This window comes from Ruditapes philippinarum, unplaced genomic scaffold (genome assembly GCF_026571515.1).
Source record: "Ruditapes philippinarum isolate M1 unplaced genomic scaffold, ASM2657151v2 ctg370_1_1_1_1, whole genome shotgun sequence".
In the NCBI taxonomy this organism is placed as follows: Eukaryota; Metazoa; Mollusca; class Bivalvia; order Venerida; family Veneridae; genus Ruditapes; species Ruditapes philippinarum.
Genome location: NW_026852008.1, coordinates 547501 through 562771, shown reverse-complemented (window position 1 = coordinate 562771; position 15271 = coordinate 547501). Strand labels below are relative to the sequence as shown.

The 15271-nt window shown below is 30.8% G+C and overlaps 2 protein-coding genes across 3 annotated transcripts in view; one reads left to right on the top strand and one right to left on the bottom strand.

Moving 5' to 3' along the window:
* Positions 1-2989, top strand: part of LOC132746366 (uncharacterized) — a 28254-nt gene extending 25265 nt beyond the window's left edge. For both annotated transcript variants that reach the window (XM_060735496.1, XM_060735490.1), the window contains exon 6: positions 49-2989. In XM_060735496.1, the coding sequence (XP_060591479.1) occupies positions 49-1916 (1868 nt within the window). In that variant the 3' untranslated portion in view covers positions 1917-2989. The remainder of the gene's footprint in view (positions 1-48) is intronic.
* A 2554-nt stretch (positions 2990-5543) lies between these two features.
* Positions 5544-15271, bottom strand: part of LOC132746359 (caspase-3-like) — a 25675-nt gene continuing 15947 nt past the window's right edge. Inside the window, exons 4-6 of the mRNA XM_060735479.1 lie at positions 11791-11972; positions 10662-10803; positions 5544-9692 (exon numbers count right to left, since the gene is read on the bottom strand). Coding sequence (XP_060591462.1) covers positions 9457-9692; positions 10662-10803; positions 11791-11972 — 560 coding nt within the window. The 3' untranslated portion in view covers positions 5544-9456. The remainder of the gene's footprint in view (positions 9693-10661; positions 10804-11790; positions 11973-15271) is intronic.

The window sequence follows — 15271 nt, the reverse complement described above, 5'->3', positions numbered from 1 at the left end:
GTTGTTTATAATTTGTGAAACATACTTATTGTAATTTTATCTTTTCAGACAAAGTTTCGTTCTTCTCCAAGTTATTTGGACGTAACAAGAAAAAGCAGCCACCCCCAGAACCAGAGAAACCTGTTGTTGAATATGCAACATTCTCTGCCCAGTTCCCTCCCCCTGAATGGATGTGGTATCAACAGCAGTTAGATCGTCAGCTCCGTACCGAGACCTGGGTACAGCAACAGATGCACAAGTCTGGTACCTGGCACCATTATCTACACAGTCTACCAGCAGACAGTCCAACAACAAGTCTTCACATGGGAGCTAACTCTGTCCCAGAAAGAACCAGTGGCATGCATCATGCGCATTTCAGTCAAAATTATCATCCAGACAGTGGCAATAGTATTCCTAGAAAATCAAATAAAAAATCTCATAAACATAAAAATAGGTTGCCAATTGTGATAGCAAATAACCCTGGTGAAAGTACACATCTTGATGTAGATCAGAAACATACTTATAGGAATAGTATGGGACAAACAAATATACGCCTCAGCTCCTTGCCAACAAGACTGTCTCCTTCTGGGGAGACACTGCATTCAAACTATGTTTCCCATCCTATATTTAGTTCCACACCAAGATTTAGTGCAATACCTGAACAATCTAAAGTTACTAGGGAAACTTCAACTCATGTCAGTACTGAACTCAAAGAAGGTCAGCAGAAAGGTGAAAAGGAGAGGTCAAGGAAAAAATCTCATAAAACAAAGAAAAAATCTCATCATGATCGACATTCTAGTTACCTACCAATGTCAAGGCATGTTAGTGGAATGAGTGCAAGAACTGCTGCTGAAATGGATAATGATATAAGTTACCAATTTCAAGGTCAATTGCCAAACAAACATTCAACCATTGGGAAGTCACATAGTAGTGGAGTGAACTGTATAGGTCTTGAACCTGAGCCTAGTAAAAATAAAAGTCAGAAATATCAAAGGTCGAATTCATACAGACATACAGTGAATGAACCACAAGTTGGCCCTGGTCATGGTCAATTTGTAGGTCAAAGATATCAGAGGTCACAGTCATATAGACATCCAGTTAGAGAAGATCATGAAACTGTATCAAAAACTGAAATTTCTAGCCATATTTATGCCAATGTTCACATATCTCATGAAACTAAACCAAAAGTACCAGAAAGAATACATAGAAAAAGTAGTCAAGATCAAAGTAGAGGTGAAACATCAAGAGAAAGCACTGATTTTTTATGCGATCGGGCAACACATTACAGACTTGATCTTCCTGAAAGTGACCGCCACTCTGATCACGGAAGTGACTATGGCAACGACGAACAAACAAGCAGTAGCGGAGGTGGTACGCTTAACTCATATTCTAGTCAGGAGCCACCATCGACGGACAGTGCAGTGGAAGGAACAGAAAGTAGTGAACACAGTCTTGGTACAGTCATTGACACAAGGCAGATTGCAAATAAACATTTAGAGAGACTAACTGCTGATGTGCATGAGATGTCTCTTGGAGACAGCGGTTTTAGTTCTCCGAGACTGTCAGAAAATTCAAGTGAAAGTAAGAAAGGGGATAGCAATTTTCCCAAAACTCATAATGGATTCATGTGCAATAATTTAAAAAGTGAATCAAGGCATAATAATTCAGTTGGGAAGCTTGATGAGGGTTCAGAAGACTCTTTTGATAGAATATCATCTGACAGACTGTATGAAAATGTTAGATTAAGTCAAAAAGAGGTTCTGAACAACATGAAGTACTTACATAAAGAGATTAATGTATCTTCACAGAATCTCAACAATCAAGGTCAAGGGCATGTAGCTGAAGGTAACACTCAACAAGTAGAATTTGACCCGAAGCAAGCTGTAGCTAAAAAATTTAACTTTGAAGGAGATTTCCATGTTGTTGGTGTAGTGTAATTTGTTAGACAATGAGAAATGTAAAGTGGGATATATGAAAAAATGTAATAATAACATTTCTTCATGAAAACTAACCTTTCCTTGTATATACGACTTGAATTTTGCTGCAATCTCTTATTCATGTAAGCAGTTTTTTCGACTTTCGCCAAGTAATTGGAATAAGAGATGAACAAGCATTCAGGCAAGTCTTAAGTTCTAAGGAATATTTTATGTACTCAAACAAATAAGTGCCAAAGTTTTGTTTTTCTCAGGTGTATAAAATGATCAAAAATAACTTCTGTCATTTATTAATGACAGTTTTCAATTGTTTAACTTATTCACACATTGTGTCATATTTGTTGCTGGTCAATGTTGTCTGCTGCATATTCAATCATCATCATATTATAATTCAGATTAGGTCTAATATGCCACTGTTTTGTTGCTTTGAATAAAAGTCGACATCAGTTAGGCTTTCAAATGTTGAACCATAAATGGGGGGAAAGCAGTAACATCAGATTTTTGTTCACATTATTTATAAAAATGAACAGTTTTCTGGCATTCATTGAACTTTTTTTATGATCTCATTTTATGCCATTTTATGCCTTTGTGTAATACACTATGCATGAACATATTTTATATGCTGATTTTTCAAGCAGGTTGTGTATATTTTTTTGCATACTGTGTGTGCCTATTTTTGTATGTACAGTATTTATAATTGTTGCGATTGTAAATATGCTTTTTTAAGTTAACAGACACTTTGATATTATGTCTTCTATGCAATGTTTATAGTATCACTTATAGTGAAACCCATTTAGTGCTTCTTGTATTGATTTATTAAATTATCCAACAGTTTTACCAATTGTAGGCATTCAAATAAATTTTTAGATTGTCACCAATGAGAATAACCTTTTATAATATAGAATCAATATCACAGATTTTACAACTATCAGATTTTTAAAAATGAACATTTTATTTGAATTTTATATAGATTTGGTTTTAATCAAATGAATGTGTTTTATTGAGATAAAGTTTTATGTGTAACTAGACATCATATTTACAGCACTGCCGAGAAATAAACAGATTGTTAATGCTGATTTGTCTTCTTTCTTTTTTTCACATCTGAGATTTAAATGTTTTGTTGTACAGCTGAAGATATTTTCCTGTTGAAGATCAGTTAGTATTATATTTAATACAAAATGATAATAACAACTTCAGACAACTAGTCAAATGGAAGATTGTATTACCTAAAATATGTTTACAGACCGAAGTAGAACTATCGCTGAATGTGATTCATACCCCCACCAATGTTCTTGACAGAAGATGACTTGGAAAGGTGGTTAAAGAATAACTTTAGTGGCACAAATACACATACATAAAATGAAATTATCTCTGGTGAAAAAAAGACTAATTGTACAGGTAATAGTATAAATATATATTGTCAAATCATGTTCGAAACAGTTACAAATAACTTTTCATTTTCCCAATGTACTAGTTGGGGTGAACATTTGAGTAAAATTTGAAGAAAATCCTTCCATTAGTATAGAATTTATAGAGCGGACACAATATTGTCTAGTATTGATTGTATGTAGATTTAAAGACTTAAAAAGGGCATAACTTTGTCAAAATGCAATACAGAGTGATGAAACTTGACCTGCATATCTTATTTGTGACATCTCATACATGTATATCTTTTAAGTTTCAAGCAAATATCTCTGCTAGTTTCAGAAATATTCAAGTGCATGTTCAAATTTAAGAACATTTTCTAAGTCAATTTTTGACCTTCAAGTGTGACCTTGACCTTTAGCCGGCACAATGGTAACATGGATTCTGCACATAACCTTGTTGAGGTGAACATTTGAGTAAAGTTTGAAGAAAATTCTTCCATTAGTATAGGATTTATAGAGCGGACACGACATATTGTCTAATATTTGATTGTATGTAAATTTGAAGACTTAAAAAGGGGCATAACTTTGTTAAAATGCAATACAGAGTTATGAAACTTGACCAGCATATCTTAATTGTGACACTTCATATATATTTTAAGTTTCAAGCAAATACCTTTTCTAGTTTCAGAAATATTCAAATACATGTTAAAATTTAAGAATATTTTCTAAGTCAATTTTTGACCTTCAAGTGTGACCTTGACCTTAAGCCGGCAAAAGGGTGACATGGGTTCTGCACATCCCCTTGTTGAGGTGAACATTTGAGCCAAGTTTGAAGAAAATCTTTCAATTAGTGTAGGACTTACAGAGCGGACACGACATACTGTCTAATGTTTGATATTTGACCTTCAATCTTGAGCTTGAGCTGACAAATGGGCAACATGGGGTTCTGCACATCCCTTGTTGAGGTGAACATTTGAGCCAAGTTTGAGGAAAATCGTTCAATTTGAGTAGGACTTACAGAGCGGACACGACACACTGTCTAATATTTGATATTTGACCTTAAATTGTGTCCTTGACCTTGAGCTGACACATGGACAACAAGGGTTATGCACATCCCCTTGTTGAGGTTAACATTTGAGCCAAGTTTGAAGAAAATCTTTCAATTAGTGTAGGACTTACAGAGCGGACACGACATACTGTCTAATATTTGATTGTTTGATATTTGACCTGCAATTGTGACCTTGACCTTGAGCTGACACATGGGCAACATGGGTTCTACACATCTCCTTGTTGAGGTGAACATTTGAGCCAAGTTTGAAGAAAATCTTTCAATTAGTGTAGGACTTACAGAGCAGACACGGCATACTGTCTACTATTTGATTGTTTAATATTTGACCTTCAATTGTGACCTTGACCTTGAGCTGACACATGGGTTCTGCACATCCCCTTGTTGAGGTGAACATTTGAGCCAAGTTTGAAGAAAATCCTTCAATTGGTATAGGATTTATAGAGCGGATGTACCAACTTTTGACATTTATGCGGCAAATCAGCTCATAAACACCACCTGGACCAACGTCCATAAGCAAAATTAGCTCATAAAAACAAAAAAAAATAGCTCTTAATTTGAATTTTATGATTTTTTGTTCTTTATTTAACTACGGAATGAAGCTCATAAATATCAAATGTTTGCTCGGACACGAAAATGGAGACAGACGCGACAAAGCGAATCCATTATAGCCCCCCCCCCCCCACATTTTGTGGTGGGGGTATAAATATGTTACAAGAAACATATCTCTAGTTATAGTTTCATGTGTATACAGTAAGCAATGATTACAAGTGATGGAAGAAGAAGGTACTTGATTTTTTTGGTCATCCACTATGTGCATTAATCACTAACATAATACTTGTGAACATGCCCTCAAATTGACTACCCTAGTTTGTTTGTTTTTATGGCACACCAACACAATTTAGATAATATGCTGCCGAAACAGGAAAGAGGATTTTGGCTAACCTCAGATGCAACAATTAAGCAGACCCCATAGGTCAACACTATTGCACCTGCTGAAGCTAAGAGATGCTTGGAATACAGTAATTTGGGTCCAGGCACTTTGGAATCTTTCATTAAAGAAAGCTGTCAGTTACCTTGAAGAAGCCAATTAAGCTGAAAAGCCACATGACAATATTAAACCAAACAAAACAGATTGTTAACATGATCTCTGGAGGGTGGCAGGTATTGGAAAGCTTTAATAATGAACATAACTAGTACATTAAAGATTCATTTATTATCATCAAATTAATACAAGAGTACAATATTCGATTTAGTGACTCAACTATAAACATGAATATTGAAAATGAAAGATAAACAAAAATAGACATACACAGATGTCATGTAAATGTAGAAAAAAGTATAAATTAATTCAATAACAGCATTCATATATTAACATAAAATAGCACTTTATCTTGTTGTTTTCCTTTCTTTCTTTGCATGCAGAAAAATAGTTGTCTGGTAAAATATCATTTGCACATATTTTTTAAATTTTACCCAATTTAACCAAAATCAGCAAGAGCTGTCCATAGGACAGTATGCTTGACTGTTCTTAGTGCTTGATAGAAACAAGAGCCTTGATAACGCAAAAAAAAAATAAGTTCAAAAAGGGCCACAATTCTGTCAGAATCCATGTTAGAGTTAAAATCCTTGGACAGTGACCTATTATGCTTTCAAATTAGTATGTGAAGTTTCAACCCATTCCTTTCAGTGGCTTTGGCAATACCAACTTGCCCACAAAGCTTAACCAAACGGTGATGCTGACTCTGACACTTGGTTGAGTACAATAGCTCTCCCTCCCTATTCTTTGAATAATCAAGCTTAAACAAACAAAAAAATTCAAATGTCAAACAGCTAGGTACCTGACAAGATGGTGACGTATCTGGTATTTGGACTTAAACCAAGTTGAAAATTCTACAGATTATAAGAAGTATATATTATAGCATAAGGCACCCAGCAGTTTCATAAATCATGTATCACATGCAAAATTAAGCTGTAAAATAAAACTAAACTTAAATTGAAAAGTTTATTTATGACTCTTTTAAGAGTCACATTTAAGTAACATGCAAGGAATATTTTCTAAGCATTTGTTAGGTGAGGTAAAATGATTTCTTAAAGAGTACAGTAACTCTTGATAAAAATCTTTAAGTCATTAAGATTTTATATAACGGCAAAACATTTCATCATTAAGATCAAGACTTAACATGACTTTAAACCTGGACTGGCAATACACATTGAATATTTAATTTGCTCAATTTTTGAAGATATCATTTGCTTCTGTAAGCTTTTTCACAATTTTACCTTTAAGAAACATGTTCCTTATTAACAACTATGAGGTTAAGCATTTTCACTAGCAGGCTGCTTTTTTTTTAAACACCAAAGACTGTATCTTGATTAGTTCAAATCATAATACCCCACTGATACTGCATGCATTACAAATAAACTAACAAAATCTACATATACTGATAAAAAATCTTATTTATTGAAACAGAGTACAAGCTGATTAACAATTTAGCGACTAAAATCATCCATGCAAATATTACTAAAATAATATTCCTCCTTATATAGATTAAAAGATACATAAAATGAACACATTGCTAAAGAAGTATGGCATGAATAAGCAAAAAAACATCAACAAAAAAACATTATCTAAATTTAATAAGGCCATCATCAAAATATCTTTACCATGTACCACTTAAAACTACATCTCCAATTCTTATTTTTCTTTCCCACATTGTTTATCAATTATCAAAAACTGGTTGTGTTGTTTCTTTTAATTTGTTAAGCATGGTCAAACACCCTTGGACATATAATGAAATATATAGACAAACTCAAATGATGTTTTTACAAAAACAAGTCCCTGTTATAATTATGAAGTTATAATAGATTGTCGAGTACAATTCTATTGGACGAGAACACAGATGTTAAACCTATATTGGACAAGGTGCTAGTCAAGTTAAATAAAGGTCTTGCAGCCATGTTCAAGTGCAACAGAATCAGAATGGTATTGAACAATATATCTTTATCCCACACACCCCCAAAACACATTAAATTAAAGAAAACACACAAAATCAACAGTGTCTTTGTGTTTATAATAGATACAGTAATCAAGGACAATATGGATTTGATATGGAACATATGGACTTGGAAATGAAAACGTGGCAAGATAGAGTACAATATGCATTTGATACAAATTTTCTGAACTTGCGGGAAATAAAAACAAGACTAAGTTGATACGGCTGGATCCATAATGATTAATGTTGAGAATATCCTGGAATTTTATTGGTTACCCGGTACATTTTACAAGGTGTGAAAGTAGAATGTCTATTGAGAAGACTTTATATCAACAGACATGCCATCTTGTTAAAGAAGAACTGTTCGATAAATTATAACCTTGTCAATAAACGTCTAAAATTGCAAGCTGTTTATTTTAAAATGATTATATATTAGCTAATGAGCTATTTGTAATAGATACATTTGTACTGGTCTCAAATTTAAATTTAAGATATTTTCTTCTTTTTGGTCGGTAATCTTGGATTTGTTTCTTAACATTCTTCAATAAAGGCACAAGAAAAAATGCAGCACAATGTTTTCTTAAAACAAACACTGCTAACATAGCTGACAGGTGTCAAATTGACACATGTGTTATTTCTAATAACGAAGTATCATTCCCATATATAAATAAGCCATATATGCAGATTGAAAATACTTAGCAGTCTTAAATCACCATAACAGGGTTGTCTTCCTTTAACACCAAGGATCATCAAAATATGTTAATGGAATTCAAGATTTTAATGTTCAACTTTTAGCAAATTTGAACCTTTGGCTTTGCACTTAAGGTTATGAAAACAACATAATATTACTGTTTTAAACTTTGGTAAAATATTTCATCAGATATAGCTTTAAAAACTTTCACAGTAGCTTAAAACAACATGGAAAGTAGCTGTTAAGCATTTGTGACAAAAGTATAACAGTAATATCCACAGTAATCAGAAAATGTGATCAAAATAAGACTTTGTGATATATCATAAGACTAAGGATTTTTCTATTGAATATCAAAATCATGTTTTAATAGCTAAGTATCACAGTGAGTATAATATATGTGCATTAAATATACATATATCCATACACCTTGCATAAAATCAATACATATATACATGCATAACTAAACTCAGGCACTGGGTATATTAGCAAATAAGTTATAGTGATCAAGTTATTCTGCATCAAACAAAAACTTTCTGTTTACTGTTTAAGATACAATATGAGACAATTATTTCTGGGTATGACTTGTTGAAATTATACAGAAAAAATCTCAAAATTCTATTACAAAACCTTACCATCAGCAAAATATTCTAAAACAAATCAAAACAAAATGGCCAGTGTTCTTTTATTTTAATTGTTGTTTCTATAGTTATATAGTACATCTGGTGGAATCTACTTACTGATATGATTTTTGATAGAATGTCATGGCAACTCAACACAACTATGAAGTAGCATGTAAAATATCTGAACACTTTATATGAAATAATGAAAAAATCAAAATGTCTTGCTCATTATAGAATCTTACTCTTGCATACGTAGTCATATATTAAATCATTTTCACTATCCTAAATATGATGGTTAATTCACACTTGTTCATTTAATTTCATTCCAACTGACTGCAATCAAATATCTTTAAATGCACATATTTACATGTTTCATAAAAATTGACATATACAATATTCTCGACCTGGCTTAACACTGATTATAGTTATATAGTAACTGCTAAAGTTTTCATGCTTAACATTTACATAATTATGATCATCAACAGAGTTCCGCAGCTGCCAGAAATACATGATATTATGTTCTATGTGACATAACTAAATCTCCCAAGTACTTTTATAAAATGAGGTAAGGGTTTTTGAATTTATAAACAATATTATAGAATGACATAAGTAAATTGAAAAGAAATTGAAGACTTCCATGGAAAAAAATTATAACGAGCTAATTTATAAAATCATGTTTTTATTAATTGAAAGAGTCTATTTAAAATCATAATAGTGTCATAGTAAGACTATCTCAAGCTTACAAAATACAAGGTACGATGGACCATTCCATTTATCGTGACTCTAAACATTCAAATTATCACAGTTTATTTCTTAGGTTTGAATATTACTTCTTTAGTCAGCATAGATGTAATACATGGAATTTGTTTCTTCTGGTTCATGAAATCTTTGCCTGTCTTTGACTCGAACTCGTAGGCGACTTTCTTGTTGACCCGTGTCATGATGGTAAGGAGATCCATGTCACGCCAGTTCTTGGCAAGAACATCGGACAATGCCTGAACAAACCAGGAGCCATTTGCACTATTTCTCCATGAGTAAAACCCTGTAAATTGTATATGAAAAAAAAAATACTTTGTGGAATAAAAATTCATTGTCTAAAAAAACACCCTTTGTCTGCTGGTAGCAACTAAATCTACTCATAAGACCAGTGCATACAGAGATCATGGTCTGCACACTTTGATGTTTTATCAGTAATACTTTTAAAACTTCCCTAAATATTTTTAATGGTTTTTGTCCAGATTAAAAGATGGACAAGTCCATTTAAGATATTTAGCATTGTAAAGGTGAACATCTTATATGAAATATACTTTATGAATTTAACTCTTGCAAAAACATTCTATTGTCTTACTATTTACTTAGTATGTGATATAATCACAATTAATCATATACCATAAATTCACACAGATTTTTCACTTAACTGAAACATTAGAGCAAATGCATGTATAGCATAACACTGTAGAAATGTTCAGTCCTCAACTCGCTCGTTTTGTCACAGGAACTACAAATTATCTCCAAAGAATTTTCTTGAATCTCAGGTATTTAAGGAAAATTTAGTATACACTTGAAAACATAAAAAAGAATTGGCTTTTTGATAGGCACCTGGATACACCAAGTCTCTTTTTTTTTAAATTAACTTTTGTTACTTTTTTGTTAGACTTTAAGTATAGCTATTAAGGTCATAATTACAATGTATGTTAGTTTAACTTAGGTAAAGTAGGCAGCACAGTAGAACCATCAGCCATATTAATTAAGGTAAAGAGAAAGCTTACTCAAATGATAACTTTAATCACCCTATATTGTAGCTGAACCAAAAACAATGATGGATAACTAACGAGAAAGTCATCTGCATATAAACACAAATCAGCTTGATGTAGTCCCACGTAACCTACTTATAGGTTGCTCCCAGTCTAATCCTTTTTTTGTATCGATTGTAAATGTCATGTATGTAAATATGTTCTTATGTGACAAACAAATATGTTTAAACCAACAAAGATACAGCAACAAAACCTACCTGGAACAACAGAGTAAGCAATTAGAAAGTCGGCTTCGGATGGAATCTTGTGAACTGTTATTTGCCTCTCCAACTCCATTTGACCTTTGGCATCTACTGCATTAACATTTACACCAGAGTCAAACTGCATTCCTTGACAAGCCTATATCATGGAAGGTATCATGTAACAATATAAATTTCATATAGCCATAACAGGTATCAATATACAGGTATGCCTTCAAGTTTTTAATAAACCAACAATGGTAATAACAACATTTATTTAGGACAATAACAAAGAATGTTGATGACCTTTTTACTGTCAATGAAGTGTTATGCATTCAGTGTACAGAAAATGTTACATAGCTCCCAAGCTAATGGTTTGGGCTTTTAATCTAGTTAATACCAGGGACATAGATAACAGTACCTACATATCTGTCAATACTAATCAAACCTATGTATCTACAATCAGAGATTTATCATATTCCAGTTATAGCAAGAATTATCATATTTCAGTTATAGTAAGATTTATCATATTTCAGTTATAGCAAAAATATCAATTTTTTTTTAATCTAAATTCAAAGATGAAGCAATGAATTCAATAATACAATGTAACTCAAATCCGAGCAGATACATTATTAATATTTATTACATGTTTTTCAGTGGTTAATAGAAATATATCAATGAAATATAAAACTGATAATTTCACTGTTTAAAACAGTGAAATTATCAATTTGATAATTTCACTGATTTGAATTTAAGCCCCTTACGTTGTTTCAGTGAAAAACCAGTGTGCACAGTACTGGAAACCAACTTAATGATGTGACGTGGTAAATGATGTCACATTGTATTATTATTTGGCGCGCTTTTCATTTAGTATTAGGTTAAATGTCTTTTTAAACGTTTCTTTGCATATAATAAATGGAAAATTTGTTTAGTTTAGTGTAAGATCGAAATATATTTCACCTTATGAACACCAAAAGTTCATATTTCACTTTGACTGCGCCACTCGTGAAATATACCTTTTGGTGCTCACTCGGTGAAATATATTCTCATTTTTCACTGAACTAAACAAATATCCTCTATACCATCAATTACAGGCAGCCCAATATAGAGCTTCATCTCATTTAGCATAACTTATAAAACTACTTACCTGAATAAAAAATAATTTGGGTTTTCCTAAAAGGCCTTTGCAGTTATTGCCCTTAAAAGGTTCCAGAAGTTGTTTGACCTCGATTTTAGCATCAGTCCCAAACACTACTCCCTCTTCTCCATGACTTAGTATAGCACAAGCAAAACAGTCTGATATACGATTATAGTTATCATCAGCAGCAGCTGTAATATAGTTATATATTACATGTACATCAAAATAGTTAAATGTATTCATCATTACATGTACATCAATATAGTTTAATGTAGTTATTATTACATGTACATCAATATAGTTTAATGTAGTTATTATTACATGTACATCAATATAGTTTAATGTAGTTATTATTACATGTACATCAATATAGTTTAATGTAGCTATCATTACATGTACATCAATATAGTTTAATGCAGTTATTATTACATGTACATCAATATAGTTAAATGTAGTTATTATTACATGTACATCAATATAGTTTAATGTAGTTATTATAACATGTACATCAATATAGTTTAATGTAGTTATTATTACATGTACATCAATATAGTTTAATGCAGTTATTATTACATGTACATCAATATAGTTTAATGTAGTTATTATAACATGTACATCAATATAGTTTAATGCAGTTATTATTACATGTACATCAATATAGTTTAATGTAGTTATTATTACATGTACATCAATATAGTTTAATGTAGTTTTATAACATGTACATCAATATAGTTTTAATTTGTATTATTATTACATGTACATCAAATATAGTTTAATGCAGTTATTATTACAATGTACATCAAATATAGTTTAATGCAGTTATTATTACATGTAACATCAAAATAGTTTAATGTAGTTATAATTACATGTACATCAATATAGTTTAATGCAGTTATTATTACATGTACATCAATATAGTTTTAATGCAGTTATTATTACATGTACATCAATATAGTTTAATGTAGTTATCATTACATGTACATCAATATAGTTATAAATGTAGTTATTATTACATGTACATCAATATAGTTTAATGCAGTTATTATTACATGTACATCAATATAGTTTAATGTAGTTATCATTACATGTACATCAATAAAGTTAAATGTAGTTATTATTACATGTACATCAATATAGTTTAATGCAGTTTTTATTACATGTACATCAATATGGTTTAATGTAGCTATTATAACATGTACATCAATATAGTTTAATGCAGGTTATTATTACATGCCCACATCAATATGGTTAATGTAGCTATCATTACATGTACATCAATATAGTGTAATGCAGTTATTATTACATGTACATCAATATAGTTTAATGGCAGTTATTATTACATGTACATCAATATAGTTTAATGCAGTTATTATTACATGTACATCAATATGGTTTAATGTAGCTATTATAACATGTACATCAATATAGTTTAATGCAGTTATTATTACATGCACATCAATATGGTTTAATGTAGCTATCATTACATGTACATCAATATAGTGTAATGCAGTTATTATTACATGTACATCAATATAGTTTAATGCAGTTATTATTACATGTACATCAATATAGTTTAATGCAGTTATTATTACATGTACATCAATATGGTTTAATGTAGCTATCATTACATGTACATCAATATAGTTTAATGTAGTTATTACATGTACATCAATATAGTTTAAATGTAGTTATTATTACATGTACATCAATATAGTTTAATGTAGTTATTATTACATGTACATCAATATAGTTTAATGTAGTTATCATTACATGTACATCAATATAGTTAAATGTAGTTATTATTACATGTACATCAATATAGTTAAATGTAGTTATTATTACATGTACATCAAAATAGTTAAATGTAGTTATCATTACATGTACATCAATATAGTTAAAAGTAGTTATCAACAGCTGCAGTTGTAATATAGTTTTATTACATGTACATCAATATATTCCTATCTCTTTACTCGATTATCAATATTAGAGGTCTCTTCTTATCTATTATTGCGGATCAGATTATGAGGCCCATTTTAAATGCAAAATAATGATCTTTCCTCAAAGAGGTTTTGTTATTCTTATTGCTTGTTTTTTGAGAAAGATATGGTTTCCCAAAGGTCTATGTTGTAGTAGTTAAATGAAGTTCAAATTAAGTTTAAGCTCAAATAACAATGTTTACACTAATCATATTATTATGTTAATAGATGAGTTAGGTAAGAAATCTGTAGATAATTTTGCAGCACTAAGCTCTCTCCAATGATGAATCTACCTTATCCAACTTAATGAATTCGCAATTCAAATATGAAAAAAAAAATCTGCCTTTTCTAAATTTAAGCAGATTAAAAACCCATCTTAAGTATTTGTTATATAAGTTTTCAAACCTAAAAATACAGTTAAAAGTATAGTATGATATAATCAATCATACTGACAGTAATTCTGTTCATGACTACTTAAATCATATCTAGCATTGTTGCTCATAAATTTTCAATATTTGCTCTACCTAATCAATTCATATATTTCGGAATTCAAGTTTACTTTCAGTCTTGAGACAACATTACTGTTTTCAAAACTCTATAAATTCATGTTTATCTATATGATTCATCTGTCATTTATATTTGATTTAATCTTTTTTTAATGTTTAACTATAATCAATAATATTTGTATTTGTTATTTCAATAAATTTATGAATTATACAGCTGTTTGAAGGCTTGTATAGTATTCATTTAATTTAAATGAAAAATTACCCAAGACTTAATTGTATACAAAAATCTGTAGTAGAGGTTTTTTATGTACTAATATCGTGAATATCAGAAAGGACCTGCTGATATCACGAAAGTTAACTTGACTCTTAAAACAAAGAACCATTTCATATCTTTTGAAAACTGTTACAGGCAAGCAATCAAAAACTTTTGATTTAGCAGATATTGGCTCAATTTTCTTTAGTTATTGCATAAATTGTTCTCTGCTCTGGGTCAGCCACTGCCACTTTAACCTATGATCTTTAAACATGAGCTTTGAACCTTGACTATGACAGACTGACATTTGTGAATTAAACAGTATTATCCACCTTTAATTGGAAAATGGCATTATCACATGATTTTTATCACTGATAACAAAAAATTTAAAAAATTTGTTGAAAAAAAAAACAAGAGCCACCGCCGGGCGGGGGCAACGCTCGACTTTTTACTTTTTCTAAACGCAAACATAGAAAGGTTTGAACATATATTGATGTTTCCTTTTTATAAATTTAGTTGGTCTGTCTTGTCACATTAGTTTTGTTTATATATTTTGTATATATATGAATAGAAACATTAAGCATATTTCTAAAAATAGCAACAGTACGCAATTTCTAAAAATAGCAACAATGACGCAATTTCTAAAAATAGCAACAATGACGCAATTTCTAAAAATAGAAAAAATGACGCAATTTCTAAAACTAGAAAAAAATGACGCAATTTCTAAAAATAGAAACAATGACGCAATTTTTAAA